Source organism: Apteryx rowi, unplaced genomic scaffold, assembly GCF_003343035.1.
Source record: "Apteryx rowi isolate R43461 unplaced genomic scaffold, aptRow1 scaffold_310, whole genome shotgun sequence".
Taxonomy (NCBI): Eukaryota; Metazoa; Chordata; class Aves; order Apterygiformes; family Apterygidae; genus Apteryx; species Apteryx rowi.
In genome coordinates, this window is record NW_020449531.1 from 128,156 (window position 1) to 155,366 (window position 27,211).

The 27,211-nt window shown below is 37.3% G+C and overlaps 1 protein-coding gene across 1 annotated transcript; it reads left to right on the plus strand.

Moving 5' to 3' along the window:
• The first annotated feature begins 33 nt into the window (after window positions 1-33).
• Window positions 34-22,835, plus strand: TMEM167A (transmembrane protein 167A). The gene is made up of 4 exons (XM_026070480.1): window positions 34-124; window positions 12,376-12,485; window positions 18,496-18,530; window positions 21,611-22,835. Exons 1-4 carry the CDS (start codon window positions 122-124, stop codon window positions 21,679-21,681), a joined length of 219 nt encoding a protein of 72 aa, XP_025926265.1. The 5' UTR covers window positions 34-121; the 3' UTR covers window positions 21,682-22,835.
• The last annotated feature ends 4,376 nt before the right edge of the window (window positions 22,836-27,211 follow it).

Here is a 27,211-nt window from a genome sequence, read left to right on the forward strand (position 1 = left end):
GCCTCGGGCGGCTGTCAATCCCGCGCTGGCCCCTCCCCTACCAATAGGACGGCGCGCTGCAGGCGCGCTTCCGCCCGCCCGCCGCGCTCCGGAAGTGTGATGTGGCCGGGAGCGGGTCGCAATGGTAAGCCTGCGAGCGGCCGTTGGGCGGGGGGCCCGGCCCTTCTCTCTGGTACCTACGGGGCGGTGGCGGGGCGCGCTTCGGCCCCTTCCCTGCGGGCCCTGCCGGCCCCAGGGCTGGGAGCCGCCGTTCTTCTGCCCGACGGCGCTTCCCGGGCCCTGCGGCCGCCCGTGAGGCGCGGGAGCCGCCGGGCCGCGCTGAGCGCGCGGGGAGCGGAGGACCTTGCCGCGGCGGGAGGGGAGCACCGGCCCCGCGGCCCGCCCGGGAGAAGGAGGCGGCCCCGGCCTGGCCAAAAAACCTTCACCAAGCTTGTTCAGCAGTGAACGTAACCGGACATACCTACACTCCCTTTACCCCTTTTTTCCATTCCTAACTTACCCCGTTTTCTATCTCAGCCAATGTAATCTGGGTTTTCCGTGGGACAGTAGCCTTAGCTCTGACCTGTGGTGTGTCCTATTCTGTCAGAATAGTATTTCTGTCTTTTCTTACCTCCTCATTTAATGGGCATGTTATTTTACATAGTTAACTAGCATCTTGCTTCTTAACCAGTAAGCTAGATCCTGACTTTAACACCTGTCATTGTTTTTTTGGAGAGTAGCATCAGAGGTCTGGGTACATTTCCCAATGAAAAAGTATGAATGATGTACATGGATTTGGCCTACTCGTGTTGTCATTTGTTCTCTGTGACTTCTCCCTTTTTTCCCCTCCTACATCCTGAGAAGACAAATGAAGGGTTTGTATTTGGGTCACAGTTAAAGCTGTGTTATGAAATAATCTTTCAATTAAGGCTGAGATCCTTATATGAACAGTGCAGGTTCATAATGTTAAGGTTAAAAAGGAAAACAAATAAATAGTTAAGATAAGTTAAGAAAGCCTTTCTCTGTACGAATAAAGGTTTTTACTTAGTTTGCTCTTCACCACAGAATTCATTTTAAGATTAGCATTCTCGTTGTCTTTGACAGGTTATTCATCACCAGTGATGTACTTCCACTGAATCCTTTTATACTTACCGCATATGTATTAAAAGATATGTATGTCTTGAACTGTCTGATGGTTCAGTTCCAAAAAGTTTCTAGACTTGCAGAAGAAGGGTAGATGAAAATGAGACCTGGCAGTCTTATGGAGTTCAGTTTTCTTCAGAGAAACCCTGATCCTAATGCTATATACTGGACCTTGGACCGTCCATGGTGCTACCTCTGGTGCCATGGTTCTGCAGAAAATAAGTTACTAACTCGTGAGGTTAATAGTCATGAACTGTAGTTAATGAAAGGTATGAGAAGCACTAATTGATCTGCTGAAATAGGGACCAAAATACAGGTATGCCACTTTGCTTGCTGCATTCTAGAGGAATTCTGTATGGAGAATAAATGTATCCTGAAGTCATTTCCCACTTTCTTTTGAGTCCATACTTGACTCTGAGATAGGAAACTTCCTCTGCTGTCTTTATCATTGAATAGAAAGAGAGTAGAAGTGCACCTCTAGTATGTTCTTTTTGTCCAAAGAAAATAAGCTGCAATCATGACAAACTAATTATTCTATGAATAGCATAATTTTTGTACGATAATTTCCAAAGGATTTGGTGCTTTTCTTCCCACTGTTACCCAGTCTTTCTCACCACATCCTTACTAAAGCTAAAACTTGTGCTAGTTGGATGGTCAGCTGCTTCCAAACAGAATATATAGAAGCTGTGCCTTCACAAAAGGAAAGACAGATGGAAGGCACAGCTTTTTATGTTTTTTATGTCCACTGCTAGTGGATAAAAAAACAAAGAACTATTTTAACTTAAACTAACTTTGAAAGGGGGTAGAAGCTGCTCAATGGATCAAAAATTTACTGGAAATGGAATGGATGCAGTATAATAACATAGCTGCTTTTACTTGGGAAACGTGGCAAAAAAAACAGCAATTTAGAAGCAGAAAATGTCTTGTTTACTAGCTTCCATAAATTGCTGTGTCAGTTTAATCTGTTAACTTTTGAAATTTTTTATCTGAAAATGCTACAGAACTTTTCCTGCTGGCATTGAAAAATGTACCACACATGGTATGGTGGATGGGAAGAAGACTAAACTAACTTTACATTAAAATTAAACATGACAAGCCTTTCACCCGCTGAAAGGAAGTCTTCACTTTCCTTTGTAACAAAAACATGCAATTGCAGCTGGACAACATGCAATGATCTAGGAAAAACTTCTTTTAGCTGTGTTTCATATCTGTAATTGCAATATGGTGATAAGGAAAATAAAGAATTGCAGAAAACTTTGCAAAGATGACTTCTTCCCCTTCCTCCTCTGGCTAGTCCTGTCCTCAAACCCTACATCGCTGCAGAAAAATTGACTTGGGAACTTTCCATGAGGAGAAACATTCCTGTCACAACTTTTGTTGCTGTCTTAAAATGGTGTTTATAAAAGAAGGGAGAATTGCCCATATAAGCAATTCTAAAAACATTCATTAGTAAATATTGATCCAAACCAAGCTCTCAGATATAAACACACCAGAATCTGAGGCAGTATTCCACAAAGGAGCTTTCAGTGGTTTTCAAGTACGAAGTTTTGTTTCTTGCTTGCTCTAAGTTACAAGGAAGAATCAATCCTGATTCCGATTTGCTAATAGTATTGTTTTTATAACAGACTAAAGAGATAATAGGATTAAAAATATCTCCTAGTATGTTTTACAGTCTTATGGCGTGATTAATGTATGGGCATATATATGTCTTTGTATTATGATTTCATTTTGGAGTAGCGATGAAAAACTTTTTTTGGTAAATATTATAATACCAGCCGCCATTAGATTTTCTGAACAAGAAGCAGTTACCATATCAGGGAATTACAGCTGCGGTAACAAACTTTTCATCTGATAAAGCCCTTGCTAATCTGATCTTGCTGAGGGTCTGAGGATTTTACCCTAAGTAGAAGCTGTAATACAAGAATATACTAGATGCTTCTTTGCCACCTATCATACAATAAGTTACTCGCTTCCCAGGACTTGGAGATTTGTTGACCCCATGGCAGGTCTGGCATGCCCCTAGGAATAGGAGGAAGTACTGCTAATTGAGGAGAAGGTAAGGAGGATCTGCTTTCCATCTACCTTTCCTGCTGTCAGAAAAGCAAGCTTGTCAGAGTGTTGAAAAGGAGAGATGAAAGGAGAAATAGGAGACGGTGTGGCTAGGTAGGGATGAAGAGAAGTATGATGTTTACTACTTTAGTATTAGTGCTTAATAAATCTGGGATATTCTGGAACTACAAATTTAAATAGTAATCTTATTGGGGAATGAGTATGTTGTGAATTACTGCTTGATGTACTCAGTATAGATACTTCTGTGTCAGTATATAGTATCAGTATGAGAAGACATGAAAATATTTTGTATTATCAATATTTTGTTTCTATAATTATGAAACAGGATTTTTTTTTTTATCACTGCAAGATACATCTCTTACTCTGATGTAGGAAGAGTAGGATGCAAACAGTCTGCTTTCACAAATTTTACAACAGAACTGTACAGTCCAGGAATGAAATCGGTTGTGAGAAACCATGTTCTCACTGAGTGCCAGACAGGCCTTACTAAACATCTTTGGCAATCTACTATTAAACATCTAAATTTTATTCAATAGTAACATGAAGAGGGGGGAAAAAAATCACATGGCCACAGGCTATTTGATAAAAATGGGCTAATTAGGGACTGTAGATTTTCTACCGAGTTAAACAAAAAATGATATTGTCATGTTGACTATTTTTTGATGATTGGCTACAGCATTAGTTAACATGTGCACCCATTGCAAGTAGCTAGCATTGCAAGTGAGGGATATGTTTTCCAGCTGGTGCACAGAGCATGGTGTTCAAACCCATGAAAAATTTTCAGTTTCAGTTCTGTAAGTGTGGATAGATGGTGGAACCATCTGGCATCTTGCAAAATAACGTTACCTGTTTTACACATGCTAAAAATTCAAACTATGCACCTGAACTCTGCCAAACAAGAGACCTGCAGAAGCACTGTAGGTGCCTGCCCAGAGCCAGGGACATCAGAGGCTTAAGAGAGTTTTTCCTTATTTCTTGACTAACTAAATATGTTTCTTCCTGACAAAAGAAATAATTTTTTTTCTCATGTTTTAAAGAGATTGTTCTAATATCAAGAAGAAATAAATGTTATGGTATACATGTTTTTATTCTTCTAATTCTTAGATAAGTTATAAGAGATACCTTTTACTCTGCCTTTAGAACAGAAAATAGATATTATCCCATTACTGCATGCTGCAACTTCTTAGGCATTTTGTAAGGATGTGTGGGACTGCAAATCAGCTTTGTGGAAGGTTTTTGGGTTTTTTTGTGGGGATGTGAGACATTCAGACAAATAGAGGTCATGTGCTTCTTTTCTTTTGTGTTAGGGAGCCAACCTTCAGATAGGTTTTGATTCTTGCTTGCAATTTTGGTACAATAGTAAAACTTTCACTGTAACATTATTTTCTTAAAGGTATCAAACACCTGCTGACAGAATATTAGCTATATCCTCTGTCAAAATATCCAATATGACAAAGCAAAAATATTTCAGTATCTTCCTGTTTGAGAATTTTGACTTTATCCTGTGTCCATCTTCAAATTCCTTTAGCACTTCTGTTACAAATCAGCTCTTCGTCTCAGACTTTTCAGACACTAATTTTTTTAGAGAAGGGTATGATCTGATTCTAAATCTGCTGGCATGTTAACTCTTTTATTCACAAAGTAAATTTTTACTACTCCTTTACCAGATTCTCTGGTAATTTTGAGATAAAAAGAAACTAAGCAATATGGTATGCAACTTGAGACACAAGAGTTATCTAATTTGACAGGAACTGTGCAGCTCAATTATAGAAAGCACAAAGATAGTCAATGTTTATAATTAGCCATATTTTCTCATTGAACAGCAAGAAAAGCCAGAACTTATCACAGGAGATGTCTTTTTCTTGTACAGGGACAATTTTTTTCCTTCCATTTCAGTACACCTAGAAATCTCTAATGTACAGATTTTTAACAGAGGAGTGGCAAAAGTGCTAGAAGTCAAGATTTATGTCCATTTAGAGAGCTCTGTGGCAATGGATGAATAGCACCCGCTCTATTTATAGTTCCAGAAATTACTATTCGTTTCCTGTTACTCTGGATAACATACTTAGTTTCAGTCTCTTAAAAAGAGAATTATAGAAATAGCTCCTATTATGTAATGGGAGAAGAGAGGGAAAATAATCTCTGTAAAATTGCAAACCATATATAATCTGAGAAGAAGAGCTGGAAGAAAAGAAAGTTTTTACCACTGCATCTAACATAAATCCGTATTTATTGAATAAAGACCTGGACATACAAACCCAAGTGTTACGTTAACCCAGATAAGTGAAAGCTTAAGCTTTCTTTGTTGTTTTTTCTTCTAAATTTTTAGGGGAAATGCTTCATCTGCTAGCTGTCACACTAAAAGTGCAGTTTTGAAGCTATTGTCTAGGTATCAGGGCAAAAAATAAAGAATTCAAGGGAGCATGAACTTTCAACATTGTCACCTGGATGTCATTTCAATGCTATTCTATGGATTTAAATTACAGTAAAAAGATTGTGTTTTACAGTTGAGAGTTTTTGTGGAAGACAACAGCTGTTTAATTTTGTTAATGAGTTGTCTTATTGTTTAAAAAGATTGGTTATAATTTAAACAGATGTATTAGTCTTCAGTTGACTGAAAAGCATACCCATTAGTTCCTATGCACAGTATTTGCCACTGTAATTAGACAACATGTTTCTTCAATAAATGTCTAGAGGAAAGATGCACTGTTTTTCGAATAGAGCCTTAACCTAATTGTTTATGAATGCAAAAAATGTATGTTAGACAGAACCGTTATACACTGGAAGAGATGTGAATGAGTGTTAAAAATTGTAGTTAAACTCCTTGGAAACTAAATATTGCAATGAATGTGCGATAAACTTAAACCAAATTCATACTGGAGCAACCCAATGTGCTAACTAGACCAGTATTTAGATACTTTTTATTAAGCACGAACCAGTATTGTTTTAACAACCCTCACTTAGTTCTTCAGTGTAGTTTTGCCAAGTGATCCCATTAAATTTAATAGATTGGCAAGCTTTGTATTTTTCTTATAGTTCAAATTAGCATGCCCCTTTTACAAATGCTTATTTTCTGATCATTTGCATGAGATTCTGTTCTGCTGGACAGGAAAAATAAATTATTTCAGAATATGTTGGAAAAATGTATAATTATGTGCATGTTTTAATTAATTTTTAGCAATTACTTTGACCTTCAGCTTGGGAGTAGTCCTACGTATTTTATTTCCATTAGATTTTCCAACTTTATAGTCCCCAAAACTGACTTATACTGGAAAATTAAGAACTGCGGTACCTAATGGAAAGCCTGATAAAATGCATTTTCTCTTTTAGCCTTTTAAGGGCCTCTTCATTAAAGTTTCATATAGATTGATTTTACTTTTTTATGATGGGGTTTGAACAGTACCTCTGAGCTGTACTATTTTAATATAGGCTTTTACATTTTTATCAGCTCGTGCTTAACTACAGTTTAACTACAACATGAGCTTTTGCTCATATTTTAACAGGAGAGATACAACTAAACAATCAGATATTAGCRTTTGTTTCTTTGCCTCCAGAGAACATAATCATCCATCAATTTCTAATATTGAGGAGAGAAAATAATGCTATTCTAGAAAGACTCCACATTCTGCAGCATGTTAGATACATTTGCTTATTGTTTCTTTAGAATATCGCAATATTTTATCTATATTGCCCACATAATAAATCAATGATTACAACAGTAACTGTGTGGCAAAGTTTAAAAACTTGGGCACAGCAATGACTCTTTTTTTCAAGAACAGACAAAATGATGCTCACACTGCTATCAGTGATAGAATAATTGTTTTGTAAATATGGACAATCTAGGGAAGATTAAGGTTTGGTTTCAGAGTTAAGTCTGTTGAGATAAACTGGCAAAGCTTTTGTTTTAGGCCTTCTACCAACCCAGGAGGACAGCAGAGTATGAGAATAGAGTGTGGGGGCTTTATGTGCTCCTCTTTGTTTTTTGGTTTTTTTTCCTAGACATTTTCCATACATTTTTCCTAGAACCATGAAAACAGGTGGTTTATTTTAAACAAAAGTACATGAGGCAAGGGGAAATTCCACACGCCTTTCCTGCATGTGGAGTTGCATCAAAACTTACAAGTTATTATAGTACTATCAAAGTGTTGCGTCATTAAATTCACTAAGTGGTTCACATTTTTTTGTGCTTTCTCCAAACACGCAGAAAAAAACCGTATCTGAGTCAGAGAATGTATGAGAGAGATTGAGCAAATGCAGTTCCAGATGTAAATAAAAAGTGCAGAGATAGATACCGTCATATCCAAAATCTAATACTGTATTTTCATTGCAGAAAAAAAGTTTAGGACCAGTGCATCTGTTATTGCTATGTCTGCTGAGGCTGAATACCCATCTCCCAGTGTCATTAAAATTTAGACACTCATCTGAGTGTGCCCTTCTTTTCAGCACATGCTCATTGAGTTAAGATGCTCTCCTGAAGTACAAGAGTCCTTGAGAACCAGAACTCTGAGCTGCCTTTTAAGTGTAGTAAATCATGTGCTGACTAAATTGCAGGACTAATAACATTGCCTATAATCAGGTTCCAGGGGCTGTGCAAATGTTATGGCCCAGCAGGGTTCCCTTTTTTGCTACATGGGAAATTTCTCACTCTAAACCAAAACTGGTTGAAGTATGTTAAAAACTTAAATAATAAGACTCTTTCATACTCCATCTCCAAGCTCTTCCTTCCCCCTCTCCCCATTCCAAAAAACGGGGCTGTCAAACCATTTCCTGTTACTATGTTGTAGCAGACCCACTGATCTAGTCTTCCAGAAGCAACTGGTGATCTGGAGGCCATTTCCTTCCTTGGAATTCCCTGTCTTGTCTGGAGGTTTTGATACACCTCATTGTCCTCTTTGCAGACTGCTACAAGGTTTAGGTGAGGCATCAAGTAGGAAACATTCAAATGTCTCAAGCTATAATGTTGCTCTTTTAACTACCATCTAGTAACGTAAGTATTTCTAATACATACCATCACTGCTAATCTGAACTCAAGAACTTTTGAGGATATTTATTCTGTGTTTGTTTCTGTGTATTATATGGAATTATTTTTACTAAGACTGTTCTGGATGATATGACAAGTGAAATAGTATTGGGGCATTTTTAGGTTATAATTTTGGGAAGGATTTAAAAGAGCCTTCGGCCATGTAGCTCTTAATGTCAGAATGCATGGTCTTAAATTTCTAAAGATGTACAAAAAAACCCCCTGCTCTTGCAAGCTCTGCTGAATACAATACCTCCTTAGTGCTTAAGGTGATGTGATAGCGTTCCCCAAATAATTGGAGACAGTACATGAAAAAAAWATATATATATATAAAATTATTTAAGTAACATAGAATATAGCTAATAGGGTGTTTCCACCATGTCAGAAATGTGCCAAATACAGATGTAGAAAATCCAAACATATATAATGAAAGCCACCCTTTACACTCACTGTCTAAAATCGGAATTACATCCTAGTGCTTATTGTTTTCTGCATTTGCAGTCAGAACATTGGGAAGTTAGTTGTCTTTTCACCAGCATGTAGACAAAGTCTAAAAGGCAGCATCAGCTTCTTCATGTTCCAGAGTTTTTTTATAAAAGGATTTAGGTTCACAGGATGTACATTAAGCCAGTTAACTCATTCTGAAAAATTCCAGTACATTRCTTCTAGATCAGAGGAGCCTAGTTTAACCAAAAGAATTGCAACCCACCTACATTACTAACTACATTTTAGAAATCCTGCATTAACATATTAAGCTATTTGTGAAAAGGATCCCAAGAAATGTATGACACTTACAGCAGCTTTTAATTACATCTGTTCAAGCAGTTGGATGTAAAGTGCCTTTTTCTATAAATTTAGCTGGGCTGTAAGAATTATTTCAGATGCAAAATTTAAGGCAATCCAATTTAGAAATAAATTTTAATTTCCAGGTTAAAATTGTAAACAAATTTTAAATATGCATGACTGTCCTTTTAGAGTGACTATATGAGTAATTCAAAGCACTTTTCAGTGGAATCCTTAGGCATACATAATTATAGTAATGCCCTAAGCTATGTATCAGGGAAACACATAAAAAGTCCAACAAAGAACTTTGTAGTATATACTGCCCCTATTGATTGATTAATAAAACATTTCATGAGTATACATTTACAATCAGTGCTTAAGATGAGGTAAATGGGGCAGTGTGCCATTCTGCCATTTTTGTGTATTTAAGTACCCTATACCGCAAGCCTTTTTGGGAAGCAGCTGCAGTAGATGCCTTACAGGAATTCATGGGAACTGAGCTCTGGCAGGCACTGTGCTGTGTGATGTTGAGAGCAGCTGTCTCTCCCGGAGGACAGATCAAATTAATCAGTTGTTAGGGAGTAGCTTGCTTTGCTGAGAGGCAGCCACTCTTGGTTCCAGCCCTGTTAAGTTGCTAGACCTGCAGGAGCCAGGAGATGCTGCCTCTTATAGGTGGCAAGATTTAACTTTGTTAGGGATTTGAGCATTCCCTGGTTTCTGAAGGCACAAAAACTTGTGCCTGTTGCAAAGGCAAGAGGCCACTGGGAGTGATGAACAGTGTTTTGTCCATTGCCATTAATCTGTCCATTACTTAGGGCACTAGAGCAGACGCAACAACTTAGCTAGCTAAACTAAAATAGTAAACTAATGATTTAGCTAATGTCTTTGGGAGAAAAGCAGGTATCCTCACCTTGGTGACCTGAGGGCTGGCTTTGAATAGTGGATCACCACTCCACTTGTGTACTGTCCCCCCTCCATGTTCTCCCTCAGAGCAGAAACCTTCTTGCATGTCAGCTGCTATGTGTATTTGCCATCTATTCATTGCCTTTATCCACTGTCTACCTCATCTCTCTTTACATCCTAGTAATCAGCCTTTCATCCCCTCCCCCCTTTTTTTTGTCTGCTTCCCAGACTACTGTCATGGGGCACAAGGAGGGAGGGAACTGGTTTGAGAATTGGGCTTCTGCAGAGAGGAGGCTGATGTGAACCTGTTCCTGCTGGAGAGAGAAGTAAAGGGGAGAACTCTGCCTCCATTCTGAGGCAGCTAACCCTGCGGGAGGGAGGCTTTTCCCCACTGTGCTTGATTGTATGCACTATCAGGATGCTCACGTTTCTCGTTCAGGCTGCAGAGACAGTTGTTCAGTTGCTCCATGAGCCTCTGCAAGCTCTTCCTTCTCAATGGTTAGCTCCCCACCCAAGGGTGACCTGTTGGACCACACTGACCTAGACATTTAAATTTTTCTGTGTACTTAGCCCTCTCTAATACATGCAGTTGTATGCATGTATTTTTCTGTGTACTTAGCCCTAATACATGCAGTTGTATGCATGTTCCAGTATTGCCTCATGGAGACTGTCATGTCAGCAAAGGTGGGTTTGGTTTTCTTTCTAATTTGCTATTAGTGCAATGTTGTGAATCAAATTTTTTTGCTTAATTTTTTAGAAAATTTTGATTCTTAGATCTTCAAAAGATTAGAATCTTGTGGCATAGGAAGAAAGTGCACGATGTAGCAGCTCAACAGAGATGTGCCTCTGGCTCTGGAAATGGTAGCTCTGATGTGCTCTTAACAGATCCCACTTAGTTCTCTGCTTGAAGAAGGGAACTGCAATGTAACATCCCTTCATAAGTGTGAAGTATTTACACTTAGTACTACATAACAAAGCCATCTGGGTTGTGCAGTATGAAAAATGAGGCATTTAGATAGGAATTCATCAGCAATGCAGAATCCCAGAATGAACAGTGAATTTATTCCATTTGCTTTGCCTTTTTTGGAGTTAAAATAAGTAGGAGCTGAAAATCAGGGTAACTGTGCAAAGAGAAAATAAGGCAATTTCCAATAAGCAATTGTCTAGTGTACTATTATGTTCAGCATAATACCTGATGCTATTAAGTTGACCAAAATGTCAGTTGAGGAACACTAAGTAAAAAACAATAAAACTACAGTTTGTGTGGCTGAATCATTTTCACATTATAAAAGGAACTTAAGTCTCAGATTGGGACTAGTTATTAGAAACTACGAATCACAAAGACTAGTTTACAAATATTTCTTCTAAAAATTCCAGTGAACCTATTGAAAAAAAAAAAGACCACAGAGGTTGCTCCTGTATTATTAATTAGAGTAGTGATGTGACACTTGCAGAAAATGAACATCAGCTGACTTTTCCAAATTTTGCATTGGGTTTTGAAGATAACAGCCTTTCTTAAGTGAGCACCTGCTCTCTTATAACGTTTACATTTCTAGAAAAGATATGCTTCATGTAAGCAGTGGTAGTTGTTTATAGTTTGATGACTAAAGAACACTTTGGCCACACAAATCTCACGCTTTAGTAAAGTAAAATAATCCCATGAAATAATTCACAGAATTTTACTGATATTTTAAAATTCTGCAAATAGCCAGATACAGTAGTAGATTCTCAAGAACAGTTCCTGTTTAGACCCAGTAGGCAGATTAGTTAGCTTTCAAACAATAGTTCTTTACTTCTCTATCCTAAGCATTTTTCTCTATTTGTCCAGCATTTTCCATATAATTAACAGCTTGAAGAAAATGTATTTATGTCAAAGAGGATTTTAAATCTCAAAACAAAAGATGATTTGAAAATAAAATTAATTGGTTGTCTTTCTATAGTTAAGGGGGGGTTAATTGTATATATTCCTACAGATCTGTTGAATTTTGGCTGTAACCTTCATAAAGCAATATACTAACAGTCCTTCTACGTATTTATTTGGTCTTGGCTGCCACTGCTTTAGTTGTCAAATATTCTTCCCCTCCACGTTCACCACTACCATATTCTATTGATGCAGCTTGCAGTTACACTTATTCTTGGCAGAGCAGGAACATCTGTTTTCTGTAACTCAGCCTGCTGATAATGGGTTTCCACAAACTGGCCTTGGAACAGGTGCCTGGGAGCAGAGTTGTAAGGTGACCATTCTGCCTGCTATTTCTTTACCCTTCTTGGGATGGATTCAGAAGGAAAAGCTCTAATTCATTCTTGCACCGTTGTGGGCAAAATAACGGCTGTTTAATGTTGGCTCATTGGCAGCATAGGCTTTCTTTTGCTTTTAATAGGTATTGTCTAAGGGATCATTTTCTCCAGTTAATGCAGTGAGGGAGACTTTGTACTGCAAAGATGTAATTTTTTTTTTTTCTGATTTTCTTCCTTAGTCTGCCATTTTCAACTTTCAGAGCCTACTGACTGTAATCTTGCTGCTAATATGTACCTGTGCCTATATCAGATCTTTGGCTCCCAGCTTACTGGACAAAAATAAAACTGGGTATGTTGTCTGATACTTTTAAAAATACGTAAACTGTTCAGTTGTAATTACAATGTTTTAGTCATAGTATCTTTTAAGAATGTGTGATATTACAAGCTTTATAATCCTTTATGTAGGACTATCCTAAGATTTGAAAAATTAAGTCAATGATACTGTATTTCTCTGATCTTCAGAGATAAAATCTTCCTTTTGTGCCTTCTTGTAGAAGTCATTAAGGTATTTACAAGCAATTAGTGCAATTTTATGGTAAGCATTTATTAAATAACATGCCAGCTAATGTTGCCTTATTAGAGTTATTTCTCTAGACTTGCAACTCGCTTTCTCCTTAGATGCTTATTTAAAGATATAAAATGAGTAACAGAAAGGAAACAGTTTTTCCCTACATACAGCTCTGACTACAGTTATTTTTGATTCTTAAGGCTGGAGTATAAAAAATTAACAGTAAAGGCCATTTTATTCTACTAACTACATGTTCTGGATGCACAAGTTTGAAACAGGATTTCAGCAATAATCTGTAACTAAAAAAAATGGTAAATATTTTTAAAAATATGCAACACTATCCTTATCTCTATAGTCTCTTTTAAAATCATTGTTTTGCATTCTCCAAGATTCAGGAATTTGTAAAAAGCTTTGGAAAGTTTCTTTTCACTGCAACTACATCTTTCACTTTTATTCCTAAAGTCTGTTTCCCTAGATGACCAACCTTTTTCTCCTCTGCATTCCCAGTTCCCTTGGAATATGGTTAATGTTGTTGGACCAATACTGCTGTAAAACAGCAAAGTGATTCTTCTCTAGCTTGCTCAGCAGCAGAATTTTGGGAGTGATGGGGAATGGGAAGATCCACAGGGCCAAATCTGTGCCTCGCTTGCGCTTTTAATACCCATTCACTTCTTGGCTTACCAGTTTTCTTTGAGCTAAAAAGAATATGACTTGGCATTGAATCCAATGAGCAGGAGGCAGGACTGTGATTTAAATGCTTTGTTTTTAAAGTAATGATTGGGCAATTTTGACCTAGAAGCCACTGAGGCCATCTGTAGCAGTTCAGTAATAAAGTCATCTGAGGTCAACGTAAAGGAGATAATATTTATAAAAATAGGGGGTAATTTATTAAAGCTGGAAAAGATGGACAAGCTTTTGACCTCTAAGTCTTTAACTTGTCCTCTTTTTCTACCAGATCATTTGCCGTTAAATAAAATGTTATCTCCCTCAGCAACTCCTGTCACTTCTACATTTGCGTTTCAGAAAAAGTACCAAGTTTTAAATCGATCCTTGCCATAGCAAGGACTTTGAGGGTTTGTCTTCTAAAAATCTTCATGTAATTCATTTTTGGAAGGTTTTTTTTTAGCATGAGGCTTACAATATAGATATCCAGAGGGCGCTAGTTTTTTTCATTGGGAGTACTAACATGAAAATGTTTGTGTCCTTTTTTCATAAGGCTATAGGGTTACCATTGACATGAGAGATTTCTTTTGATCACAGTGAAGATGGAAAGAAGGGATGATTTCATTAAGGACTGTGGGTTTGTGGGGTTTTGTTTCTGGGTTTTTTGCTTTTTTGGTTTTGGGGGTTGGCTTTTTTTTGCTAATGGAAGATAACACAGTAGTCAATGAGGTGTACACAGTAAGGAGTAGGAACATTTATTTTACTGATTAAAATTTTAGTGCTGTTTTTGGCAAGAAATATTTCCTTTAATCTGGAGCTACTCTGTTTATTTTTGAGGCAAATCTGTCTCAAGTCTCTTCATAAAATGTTTTCAAAGTGTGCTGACACAGTGTAGGAGTTGGGCATTTGATCTGTACGTTTGTATTTATTTAGATGTTGGACATATTCTTTTATTTTTGTTTTTTAGATAGATAGATATAGATTACTTTGTCCTGGAGAATAAAACGTTGGCATGGAAGCAATGAACTTTGTTTGCTGAATGGTAGATATTTATATGGAACTCATACGCTGTTAAAACCCTGTCCCTCTTCACTACCATATTCCATGCTTAAAGGGAAATGTCTAGACATACTGGATAAAATAAATTCTAGTGATATTTCATCTTACCACAGAGAAGATCTTACTTTATTATTCCTGCTCTAAATTAATAGCATAAAAAGTAGCAATAAAATATTAAAGTAACAGAAAGGAGAAATGTTAAGAGTTATTAGCTATATTTCTGACTAAGTAAATAGTACACTTGGTAAAAACTTAAATCTGTTGAGACAGTAAGTAAAGAAACATGTTTCTGTTGGTTGAGAAGCTGTGTTGCAAAGTGATGTCACACATCCTCATAGTGTTGCACTTCATCCCAAGGACTTCTGCCAAAATATTATGTATTTTCCTACCAAGCCAAACAGAATTTTAAACCTTCATATTCCCTGAAGTCCTGAAGTGTCTTGAGTGTTTCCATGTGCTTTGTCCTGAGTAACAGCATTTAAGCAAAGCAAGAGGAGATTTACTGTTTCATACTAACACTAGAGGAGAACGCATACCACAACATAACTTTCTCCTTACTGCTAACCAGAAAGATGTGTTAGCTTCTATGCAGCAGACATTTCCTTTGACTTGCCTTAAGCATTGCAGCAGGGTATGTCTCACACTCCCTGCAGCAATTGCAGTGGGATTGTCCTGGTAAACACATGGCAGCTATATTTTGCAGCATTCTGAGTCTTGCATAAAAAGATTAAAATCCTATTAATCCTTTCGTGCTTTATTGGGTCCCCCCCACCTTTTTTGGGCTATTTTTTTCTCCAGATAACCAACGCCACTTTCACAATCAGCACTTTTAAATTAGTTCTGAAAACTGGGAATACACGGCAAGTCACACACGTTTGAGTTGTGTCTGCCAGAAAATTTCAGGTTTGCAAGCCAGACTGACATGTTCCACCTGCATCAGAAGAACAAGGATGAGGATGAATATTAAAGGAAAGAATAAGGAACAGTACAATTACTTTGAGTAGTTGCTTCAGGAGGAGTCATTTTGGAGCAGATTCATTCAAGGCAGCAGCATTTTTATAATGATCAAACAGGTTTGATCATTATAGACTTGAGCATAGGTACATGCTGTGGACCTGAGATGAACAGTAATGGAAAAAGTCAGGAGAGCAAAAGGCCTGCACAGGCTATTCTACCCACGTGAGCTTTCAGATGCACCGAGAAGTTGTGTTTATAGCTGTTTAGAAGCTTCAGATCTCCGTTCGCTATTGCTCAGAGGCTAACAATTTGGACAGACAGATCTACTGGTCTATATTGATGGCAGGTGAAGCCTCTTAAGAAGGTGCTGTTGTTATGTGTAGGAAGGGCTGTCAGACCTCACGGTGTCGATGATTACTTTAAAATCTGAAGTTGCTGACTGCAGTAAGGGCAGGTGATGAAACCCATATTCTCACTGTTTTGTACCTTCCACATGAAAAGGGGAAAAGTCAATATTTCCACCAAGACTCTTCAGTTAGTTGGTTTAATGACATCAGCAAAGAGCTCTTGTCTTCTGATTCCTGAACTCACAAGATTTGGAGACTCTCCTACCATGGCTGATGAAGCTAACTGGCTTTTATGAAGCAGTAAAGCCCTGGGTTTGTTTTTTAAATTCCACCTAAGCAGCTGCAAGAGACCAAGAGAATGCACTTTTGGAAGATTTTGGAGAGCTAGGAACAATGTGCAATACTTCAATTATAACACAGTGCAAAAAAAAACCCAAAATGGCAAAGAAAAAGCTTTGCTGAGGCTGTGAGGCAAACTGTATGAATTTGTAGACTGCTTTAAGGAGATGATAATATTCTTTCTCACAAATAAAATTATTTAAGTATGCATAAGAAAAGGACAGGAATGTTCTGTTTCTTTTGATTTCCTAGGCAAGCTTTTGACAGATGACAACATGAGCTGCTGGGGTATAGAAGTTTTGTGATGGTTTTGCTGAATGCGATCTGTAAATCTTAATTTTACAGAGAATAACTATTTCAATACTTGAGTACCATTTACATAGAACTATGGAGCTGTGTATTTTGCTCTGTAAGATTTGTATGTGAATACCCTTTTACTTGCATGCATCTTCTAAAAGTGCATAGATGTCCTTAGGTTATTTCACTGTATAACTTCTCAGCCTGGAAAAGTGTGATCATCTACATGCAGGAATTAATGTGGAGCTATATAAATATTGTGGAGCTATATAAAAGCAGAAAAATGAGTTTTGACTATATAGAAATACTCTGGACTTGAGGTAAAAAGATCTAAAACACAAAAGGAAACATTTTTTCTAAAAATGCAAGTGCTAGAACACTTTAGGTATGAATTGGTCAACAAGAGATATTTTGGTCAAAAAACATTTTACTTTCACTTCAGAAAACCTCAGTCACTTGCTGCCTTTTGGAAATCTTGGTTCTGACCTGCCTGACACCAGTTCCTTATTTCAGAAACAAAAATTTAGAAATGAAGAATAGCTTACAAAAGCTGCTGTTCTTGCTCTTCTGCAGTAGGAACTTGGTCTATTCAACACCAGAGCCCCGAGCCCTTCCCAGTAAGTGAAAAATGATACTGTCATRACTAAAGGGAGATCACTAGATGGAAAAAGGTAGACACTGAAGTGAGCTAAAACCATAAAGGAGCTGCAGCTAGAAACATATTTAAGTAACACAGAATTTCGAAAACAAAATGCAAGATAAGCAAACTGCTGAAGTACACAGAAGCAAACAGCCCAAACCTGCATGTCTGCCTTTAAATCAGAAAAAAATATGCTATTGCCAAAGCCCTAGAACAACAGAGGGAAGACAATCAAACGAGTGTGGAGATGGGTTCAAAGCATTTTGAGAAAGCACCTCGAGAACTGCCATCACAACAGGTCGTAGATACAGTTCCACAAATAACACAGAGTGAAGTTACTGCTGATCACAACATATCAGGAGAAGGAGAAAACAACTTGTTATGTTACAGTTCATAAATCTATATTTAGTTGATGAATTATATGAATCCAGATGTTTTTCCTGCATTGCAACCAGCCAGGCTACAAAAGAAACCATCCTGTAGACAAGCTCTCAACACAGCTTTGACCACCATTTGAATAGCTGAAAAAAATAGCTTCTAATGCAGGATTCTTTGGTAACACCCCCACACACAGACACACACACACACACACACACCCTTTTCTAAAGTGTTCTCTACCACTTTTGTTGTTCATATTGAGCTGTCAATATGAGATTATTTTATTTACAAAGAGAAATTGTGTGGCATACTTGCTCAACCTTCCTTTGTATGTTCCCTGAATACTTGAATCCTGCTTTTCTCCTTAGTTATTTTACCTGTGAGAATTAACCTCTTGGGTGGGGGGCAGGATTAGAGAGACTTTAGCAAGGTAAACCTCAGTAAAATGTAAAACCAAATCTGGAGAACTGTTTTGTAACTTATTTCAACACAAGTATTTTATAAAACCAGATATACCTACAAGTGTGCTTTGCTAGAAAATGCACTTTTTATCTACTAAGGGAAATGCAACAGAGATACTAAAAAGCATTACATTTAAAATACTCAGATTTACCATCTCTTGTACATGCAGGAAGACTTGCTTTAAAATCTTATATAAATATTGTCAATGGTTATTTCCCATTCCATTCTTTTACCAGTTCTCTTTCTTTTATTTGCGTAATTTTTTGTCTGGGGCCACTTGAATGTAGAACATGAAATTCTGGGTCTTCTGTCCATTACCTATCCAAAGATTAATTCTTTTCCATTTCCTATTTTTAAAATAATATTCCAGATGAAATTTTTAAATTTGGAACACTGACTGCCTAAATGTACCTTTGTTCTTGCATGAAAAAAATTGGTAGACAAAGAAAGAGTACTTCTTTGTTTTTTTAGTTCATAGCCTGTACCCCATGCAGGCATCTAGTGTTTTCTGATGTTGAGAATAGTGTCAGCGTTGAAAAAATTCTGTTTACTTGCACTGCTTAAAAGTGGAAGGAAGAAAATGAATCAGTCAAAATTGACTTCGTTTTTTCTTAAATCAACAGCCTAACGAATTTCTTTATCTTTACAGACTATTGGGCATATTCTGGAAATGCGCCAGGATTGGTAATTTTTTTTTTTTTTGAAAACTTTAAGACCAATACTTTTTCTATTGCATACTTATTTATTAGGATAATGTTTCTATGTAGCAATGGAAACCATACTCACACATCATTTTAAAAAAATGCAGGTTTCACATCCATGAAATCTGGTGAAGACAGAAGGGGGGGGGTTATCAGTATTGCAGAAGCCTGCATTTTTTTAATGTTAATTCACATCTGTGTAGCTACATTTGCAAAGATCTTTTGCACTTTTTACTGCATGAATAAGTTCTATTTAATCACAAATCTTTTTTCTCTCCTTTCTTTAGTTATCTTCTACATACTTTTAAATTACTTAAAGCTGCTGCTGCCAAGCAGCATCTATATGGAGTCTGACCAGCTATATCTGATTTTAGGCATTTTCCCATAATATTATTAACAGTCATATTTATTTTCATCCTTATTCCGAATTTATTTTTAAATGGAAGAGGAAATATACAATGAAGCTCAGCCTTATCATTAAGGAATATAAAAAAAATTTTTTTAATTACAAGTCTATCATCAAAACACTGTTCTTCAAATTGCATTGTTAATGAACAGCAGAAATATGGTACTTGTAATTTTTGATATTAGTGTTTGTCATTGAATGTGCAGGAAAATGTATGGCTCCCTTTTCTGCCTTCCCAGTTTTGAAAGGAAAGAGCTTTTTTTTCAGCATGTCAGAAGATGCTGATGCAGAAAACAGTTTTTTGTGAAGACCTGTTGTTATAATGATTGCAGACATTTTGTCCAATCTAGATAATACACATAGCAGAACCAAAAGTTCAGTCTTAATATTGTAATTGAAATATTCTGGCAAGGTGACAGCTGTCAGAAATAATTCTGAGCTGCATTTGAGTTTGTTCAAAGTTGAAGAGTAAACCTTACCTTACCATCTTCTTTTTACTTAGCAAAGTGCAAGCATATCTTTTCTTTTTACTGTGTACAGCAAACCATTTTACAAGCTATTTAAAAGAGTAGACAAGGTTTTATGAGGTCCCTGTCAACTTGATATAGTTTAAAACTGCAGTTAATCTATAATACAGTCTGTTTCTAATAACTGATTTAATGTCTTCTAATCTAGTAAGTTTGAGAAGTTGTGTGTTTGTTGGATCCAAGGTAATGCATGTACTATTGTGCCCCATACTAAGCTTCTCTTGTCCCTTCTTCATATAAAACATTTTATTAATTTTGTTTCAACTTGTTTGGTGTGATCTAATTTGATTTTCTTTTAGATTGTCTGAGAACTGAGGTAGCATCTTAACATTCCTACTGTGCATTTCCTTGTAAAACAGCACAGTATCTTCAGTATAGGAAGTGGGCTTTGAAGATGATCCCTGTGATTTTATTTGGGTTAGAGTCACAAAGACATGCAGAAAAGTGCTGGCTTTTTAAAATGAGAATGCCTACTGGCTTCCTTCGCATTTAACTTACCCAGTATGTTTAAACAACCTTTTCACATGCGCATAAGACTTTAATAACCAGCAAGTGGTTACATATTTACGAAGTTGTGCAAAACCATGTTTAATCCTGCCACATGGTGATTTTTCTTTCAAGAAAATTAAGAGCAGGAAAGTAAAACCCATATGAAAATTGTAATACTCTAAACTGTAGGAGGTGGACTTCCTCAAAAATTTATTTTAAACAGATGTGAAACTACAGACATTAATTCATTCAGTTATTTGAAGTTTAATTAAATATATGCCAGATGATGACAACATCTTGTAATGTCACTGCGACAGGCACCCCTACTTATGGGAGGTGTCACTACAAGTATTTTATTTTTCTTTTGCTGTGGGAAGTTTGTTACTCCTGTATTTGAAAGTGCTGCTAGTGAAAGAGCCTCTTTTTCTGAGGATTACACCTTAATGCTGGAGTTGGGAGCCTTGGCAGGTTTTCTTCTGTAATACTTTTCTGGAAACTGCATCTCGGAAAAGGTAGTTTATAGTAAGATGGAAGGCCATGCACAGAGAAAGGAAATGGAACTTTGTTTAAAGCAAACAGCTCCGATGCTGTCTTTATACCTCGAATGCTTCAGAACAGGGATTTGCTTACTTCAGGGAATCATTGCTGTGTTAATGCTTCCTGACAGTTTTGTAGGCTGGAACTACCATCCAGTAGAGGAAGCTATCTTTCTGCTCTCTAAAGAGACAGAAGTTATGGATTCACAAAGAGTAATGCTTAACTAGAGGGGTAAAAACAACTGCTAGTTGAATGGAGGAAATGCCCATGTAAATAGGTAGCAGTCAGGTTAACAGAACTTATGTTGCTGCGATTGTGTTCCAGTTCCCTAACTAAGGTTCATTCTTTTCATAGCTTACTTGGTGAGCAAGCGACCTATGTAATATTTTGTTTTGGATCAAACAGGCAGGAACAGATCTTTCTTGAACGCCTCTGCTGCAGAACATAAGTCTGTTAACTGAGTAAATTTACCTTTATCCATCATCTACTGTGGATAACTACACCACTAAGCAATTTGAAAGAGTCAGAAATGATGCGTCTGTGTAACTTTTGCAATTCTGTAGCTCATTTTTATCACTAACTTAAAAATCTGGGGACCAGATTCTCTGCACATGCTAACAGTGTTATGTCTCGCTAGCAATGAAAAAAAGCAGACATCTGGGCAGCTGTGAGGTCCCCAGCCAGTTAGCAGGCTCCTACCATGCGTAGAAGACGCATGCTGCATATAGCAGCAATCATGGCCAGACAGCGTTGAGTTACACATCTCAGCTGACATGGAACAGCTTTTGAACAGCCTCTGCCTGTAACCAAAACTGGGAACAGAGCCAGGAAAAGATTTGGTGACTTGATCAGCTTTCTGATGCCTGCCTCCTGACTCTCTCAGTGCCAAGGAGAATTTTAATGAAGCAATATATCCTATCCTATATCTTAATTTTCCCACTCCCATGCATCTTCTTCCCCAGTATACAACTGTAGTTGTAATCAGCTATAACTATTGAATATTATTTTGAAGTGTGATAGTTACCATGTTATGCTAGAATCAGCCTAGAATTGTTTAGTAATGCCTGAATTGTTTTGTTTGATTTTTTTTTTTCCCCTGCCCAGGTGAACGGAAGAGTCCATACGTAGCTGTATGCTGTGTAGTGATGGCCTTCAGCATTCTGTTCGTACAGTAGCATTTGGGGAACGTCTCCTATAACTTACTATCAAACATCAAAGAATGGAGAGAACTTTTGGCAGAAAAGATAGAGCGTCATCAACTATTCTCTTACAGGTTGGATGGCCTGTCTCTTAGTGGACAACCCCAGCTCCTGCAAACGGACCATAGTGTACAGTATTAGTGATCATAATGTAACTAACTCCAGTATGATGTGTACTTATTAATGTCAAGTCAGTACTGACACTGCTGATGTAACTCTTTAAAAGTTGTCTGTTGCATATCTGAGTTCCAGGGAAGTATTTTTACAACATGCAGTTGAAAAAGCATCTAGTTTTTTGTTTGATAGACCTATTTTCTGAAACTTAAAAATGGCAACTCTGTATAGCAATAAGACCACTCTTATAAAGAACATTGTGATTGTAGGATATGTTTACAGAAGTATTTTCAGTTCTTTACAGTCCAAACAATTCCTGTCATTTTGCGACAGGTAAATTTGCATACTAAAAATATCACTTCTGGCTTAAGTTACACTCAGCTTCTGTCTTTTAAGCTTATAACTGCTCAAATAATCTATAATATTTTTATTATTAAGATAAAATATGAATAAAGGTAGGGACCATAATTGTAGTGATGTCTAACTACCTGCTAAGAATGCACAAATTTGGGATTTGAGAATCTTGATCTGGATTTGTATAAATCATATGTATTCATTTTTAGAGATCTACATTTCAGGTAAAGCATTCCCCAATTTTTTTCAATATTGTGACACAAAGTTTCTAATGGCTTTGCTGCTGTTATTGATACATGTAATACCATTTCTTGATCTGCAGACTTCTAAGAAGCTATCTTGTCCACATAGCTGATTTAGCAACCTCCTAGTGTTCTAAAGGTTAAAGAAAATGACTAAATTAGATTACATTTACTGTTAATAAAGATTAGATTATCTTTAAGACTGGCATTTAGTGTTTATGCTATAATTTTGCAAACTTTTTGTAATTTAGTAACTTATTTTGATAGTGCCTAACAGGATTGTTTACACCAGATGATTGTATAACTTCATATTGACTGCATTTGAGAGTTGTCTGTCAACAGTATTTTCTGTTATTCTGAAAAGGTGTGTGATCAGAGTGAGCTAAGCTGGCAATAAAACACACTAAAAGGTATGTAAAAGTTGTCATGCTTATTTGAAAAATTTGTTTCACAGACCTAAATTACCCTGCACTTGGAAAGAAAGTGATTATTAGTTATCACCTTTGTGTTACATCATGTATACCTGCATATCTAAATCACCACTAGGAGTTTCCTGTTGTCCAAAATTGTTTGCCAATCTGGAGCAAGGAAAAATGGTTTTCACCAATTTAGGCCAAATACCTCATCTCTCTTACTAACTGTGAAGAAAATACTGTTTTCCCGTGTTAAAAGCTTAAAGTCATTTTGCAGAGAAGCTCTAGAGCCTTTCCCTCTTCTCATACAAGCCCATCAACATTTGACCAAGGTATAAATATTGTGAGAAGGAAGGGGAGAGCATAACATTGCGCGCACACACACACCATGCTCAACAAAGCTTTTACAGCAAGTCATCCTTAAACTCTGAGACTAAACTGTGCCATTTTCAGACAGCAATATAGCATAGGCTCCAACAGAGTTATATTAGAAGAGATGTCACGGAAAACTGTCTTTTCTTGCACTCACCTTCTCTGCTCTGAGTCCTAGACTGTGCGGAGAAGGAAGTGAATGCTTATGATAAAATGATGTAGGTGCAAAAGTAGACTAGACTGGCAGATACACAGATTGTAGGATTTGACATAAGTTGACACAGCAAATAATGTCTGTTACGGGTGGATGAGAAGACAGTAGGAGAAAATTTTGGCGGAGGTGCAGGAACATATGACCACAGCAAGTCTGTGGACACCTTGTCCTATATAGAGGTGCTGGAAGGTGGGTGTTCCTTGAATCTGTGCATGGAGCAATGTTTGCATATGACTATACTGTAGTAGCACCTATTGCTATAGAAAAATACCTTCACATTGGGAACTTTGCTCTTATCTAGACAGCTGACAAAACATCATGGATGGTGGCTCTATCAGTGTTAGCAAGCTTCCTTATCTATACTTGTTGCACACGTTGCACAAAGGGTGAGAGTGGTGTAGGCTGTGGTTGTAAGTGCAGTTCAGGGTGTGAGATTGAAAAAAGAATTAGATCAAGAACATTGGGTCCCATCATTTTTTCTCTACTAATGAGCAAATGAGAGACTCCACATATAGTTGGCCAAGATGGAGCATTCTGTTCAAGAAAGGGGTAATAAAGAAGGCAAAGACAGTGAAAAAGAGAGGAACATGGCTGTAACAGAAGATCTCTACGGAGGCCTGAAAAAACAGGTAGGTCCCAAACCAGTCATTTTGCTTGACTTGGGTCTGTTTCAGAAACTGTGCTGAACTATATATTCAGTTGGATAAAAAGTGCAAGATGCTGCAATAAAATTACGTTTTTTTCTGTGAGTGGCTAAGGATATGAAGCCAAAGATTTTGCTGGCAACTCTGTAACCTTTTCAACCCTGCAATTAATGCTAACAAGCAGAATGCAGGAACAGAAAAGGGCATTTCCCATTAAGAGAGCACAAATTGGATCAAGATTTTGTAACCTGAAAAAACATCAAGTGCTCTACCTTCTAGGTATTACGTGTTACATGATCAGAACGAAGAGGCTTGGACCTTAGATCTTACGCTTGGCGCAAGACTGAGGATCTCACTATGCAGCATTTTATCTTTGTGATTGCCACTCATATAGACGTACCTAAGCAGTCTTAAAGATTAATAGAGTTAAGGGAAAAGTAGGAGTCCATCTACAAACCACTCTGTTCCCAGGCACCTAGCCTGAATGGAGCTGTGCACTGCCACAGCTGTGTTGCCATTGCTTCAGTTAAGTTTTATAAAGCTAAATTTTGCCACAATTATAAATTTGCACTCTTTGAACAAAATGTGACAGTGTATTTGCTGTGCGCAAATCCAAATTTAACTGCTTAATGATGCCATTAATTACCAACTCATATGATAAAACCTGAAACATGATGTGTTGTTCTTTGGATAGAGATAATTTTGTGCCCATTATGGATTTGTGGTATATTAACTTGCATCCACATCTGCGCTCTAAACGACCTCAAATTCAAAGCAGGGATTTAGGAAGACTAAATTGAAAAACAGCAATAGCCATGCTGGGAAATAAGTAAAGTATGAGTAAGTGATGGGATCACTGTAAGGGTCTGACGTTCTGTAGGGACTGATAAGCAAAAGGGCAGACATAGGTAGCATAGGAGGAAACACAAAGCTGAGTCTAGGATGACTCCAAGATTTCATGGTCTTGGAACATTGTTATTGTTTTATGAATGCCCTTTCTACCTCATTAACCACAAGTAGTGAGCAATGGAATTATGCTGTAGCCAGGAGGTGAGTTACAGTGTGGCAGAGGAAACAATTACTCTGTTAGTGCTCTCAGGCATTTATTCTTTCAATCTGCTCACAATCTCAAACAATTCATGTTGCCTGTGAAGACGTTTTGTTCGTGAATATAACAACCTGCAGTCACTCTAAAGCCACAAGAAGCAAAGCTCCTGAAAACTGTCCAGTGATGCTTCTGTGACTGTTATTTTAGAAAACACAGCTATAAAATCATTAAACATATTATTTTGCAGTTGACAATTTATTAGAAATATAGCCAGTATTATTGTCACTTTCAGGAGCATGACTGGTGTTTTACCACTACCAAACCCCAAACATGCCTGGATTTCTGATTACTGTGTACAGTTAAAGCCACCCTTTCCTTTCTTTCCAGTGTCTCAGCAGCAGGTCAGGAACTACAACATAGATACTGTGGTTCCAGTTCCACCGACATTAGTAAGAAATTTGCTTTTGGATGCTAAGGGGGGAGTCTGCTTAGAAGGCTCATTATAATCTAGTCATTCTCTCCCCCCTTCTCCTTTTCATGCTGTGACTATTTTGTGGAGAAAAGTAACATCTTCCTAATAGTTTAAAATGCTAGGGATGATCACCACCACCAGAAGCCAGGAAAGTCTGATCTAAGCCTGCCTCATCTCATACTCACTCAAATTCTTTACATTATCTAGTTAGAACATTCCCAGTTAAGGAAGGTTTTTCAGCCTGTTTTTTTCCTGCCTTTTGTCTTGTTCTGCTTGAACATAATTGTTAGTCATTCCAGTCATAGGCCACTAGTGCTTATAGCATATTTTATGAGATTCATATACGTTTCCACATGTGTTTGTTGATATTTCACTAGCGAGAAAAGTACTTTTCCTTCAGCTTGTGTAATGCAATGTAATCAGCATGATGGGCATGGAAGATATATGCAGACATTGAAAAGGAGTTTTGAAAAGGTGGCCTAAAATGTTGCTTGCTTGACTACAGTTCTTAAGTTTTAGAAATAATTTTTTTTTCATGATGCCCTAAGGTTATAAGCAAGCAAAGCATGCGGAGAAATATAGTCATTTTGTAAGAACAGCTGACAGCTGGAAAAAAACATACTTTTGGACAGGAAGAGTCTTCTTCAAGTTTGAAATGGCAAATCTCACACAAAGAACTAACCTATACTCAGCTTTAAGTTCACTACTTCTGTTTCAAATCTGAAGGGCTCGTGTGCTCAAAAGCCTATCTGTTTTTTTCAAATGATTGATATCTGACAAGACCTAACATCTTTCCTGACAACTTTTGCCTAAATTTCATAACCTGTTCTTTGGCTAATATACCACAGGTAATCTCTAGTAAGTAACCTCTCAGTTCACAGTGTACCATGCCGTTTTGTTATTTGACAAACGAGGTCTCAACTCCTGCGATGAGACATGAGTCACGTTGCATTTTCATCAAGCTTCTGATACTTCAGAAACAAAATAGCCTCGGACACTACAGCTCACCCATTACTTTCTACTGAAAAAAAAGCCAGTGGCCTTTAAGAAGGTTATCAAATGCGTCATTAACCAAAATCTGAAAGACTTTCCAAAAAGAGTACGATATTAACTCACATAATTCCCATTGACATAAGAGTGAAATGGCAACATTTTCTCAAGAACCTGGGTATAAACATTTCAAATGACAAAATTATTCCTTCCATTTTATGGTATGTCTATAGAGAAGATAATTATTTAATGTTACTTGAAAGAACTGTTTGGAAACTGTACTACATTGAGAAAAGAGGCTTTTCCCTCAAACTCAGAGTGGGAAGTGGTCGGGGGCATCTCCAGTGCAACTGTGAGCATATCCAGCCACATACTCATTTCAGTAAATTGTCGCGGTTGTGTAGACCAATTCAGGTTATATGGGGACCAAATGCAAATTCCGTGGAACTCCATTGATCTCTATTTCAACATGATATAAATACATACAATCCAAATGCACCTTACTACACTCCTTGGCATTCTCAGTGTCATATATTTACATCACATACATACAAACTAATCAGAAGAGCCTATCATGTCACTCATATCAGATGACAGCATTTACTTTCGGCATTTTCAGCTATTAAAACATACTGTGCTTTCC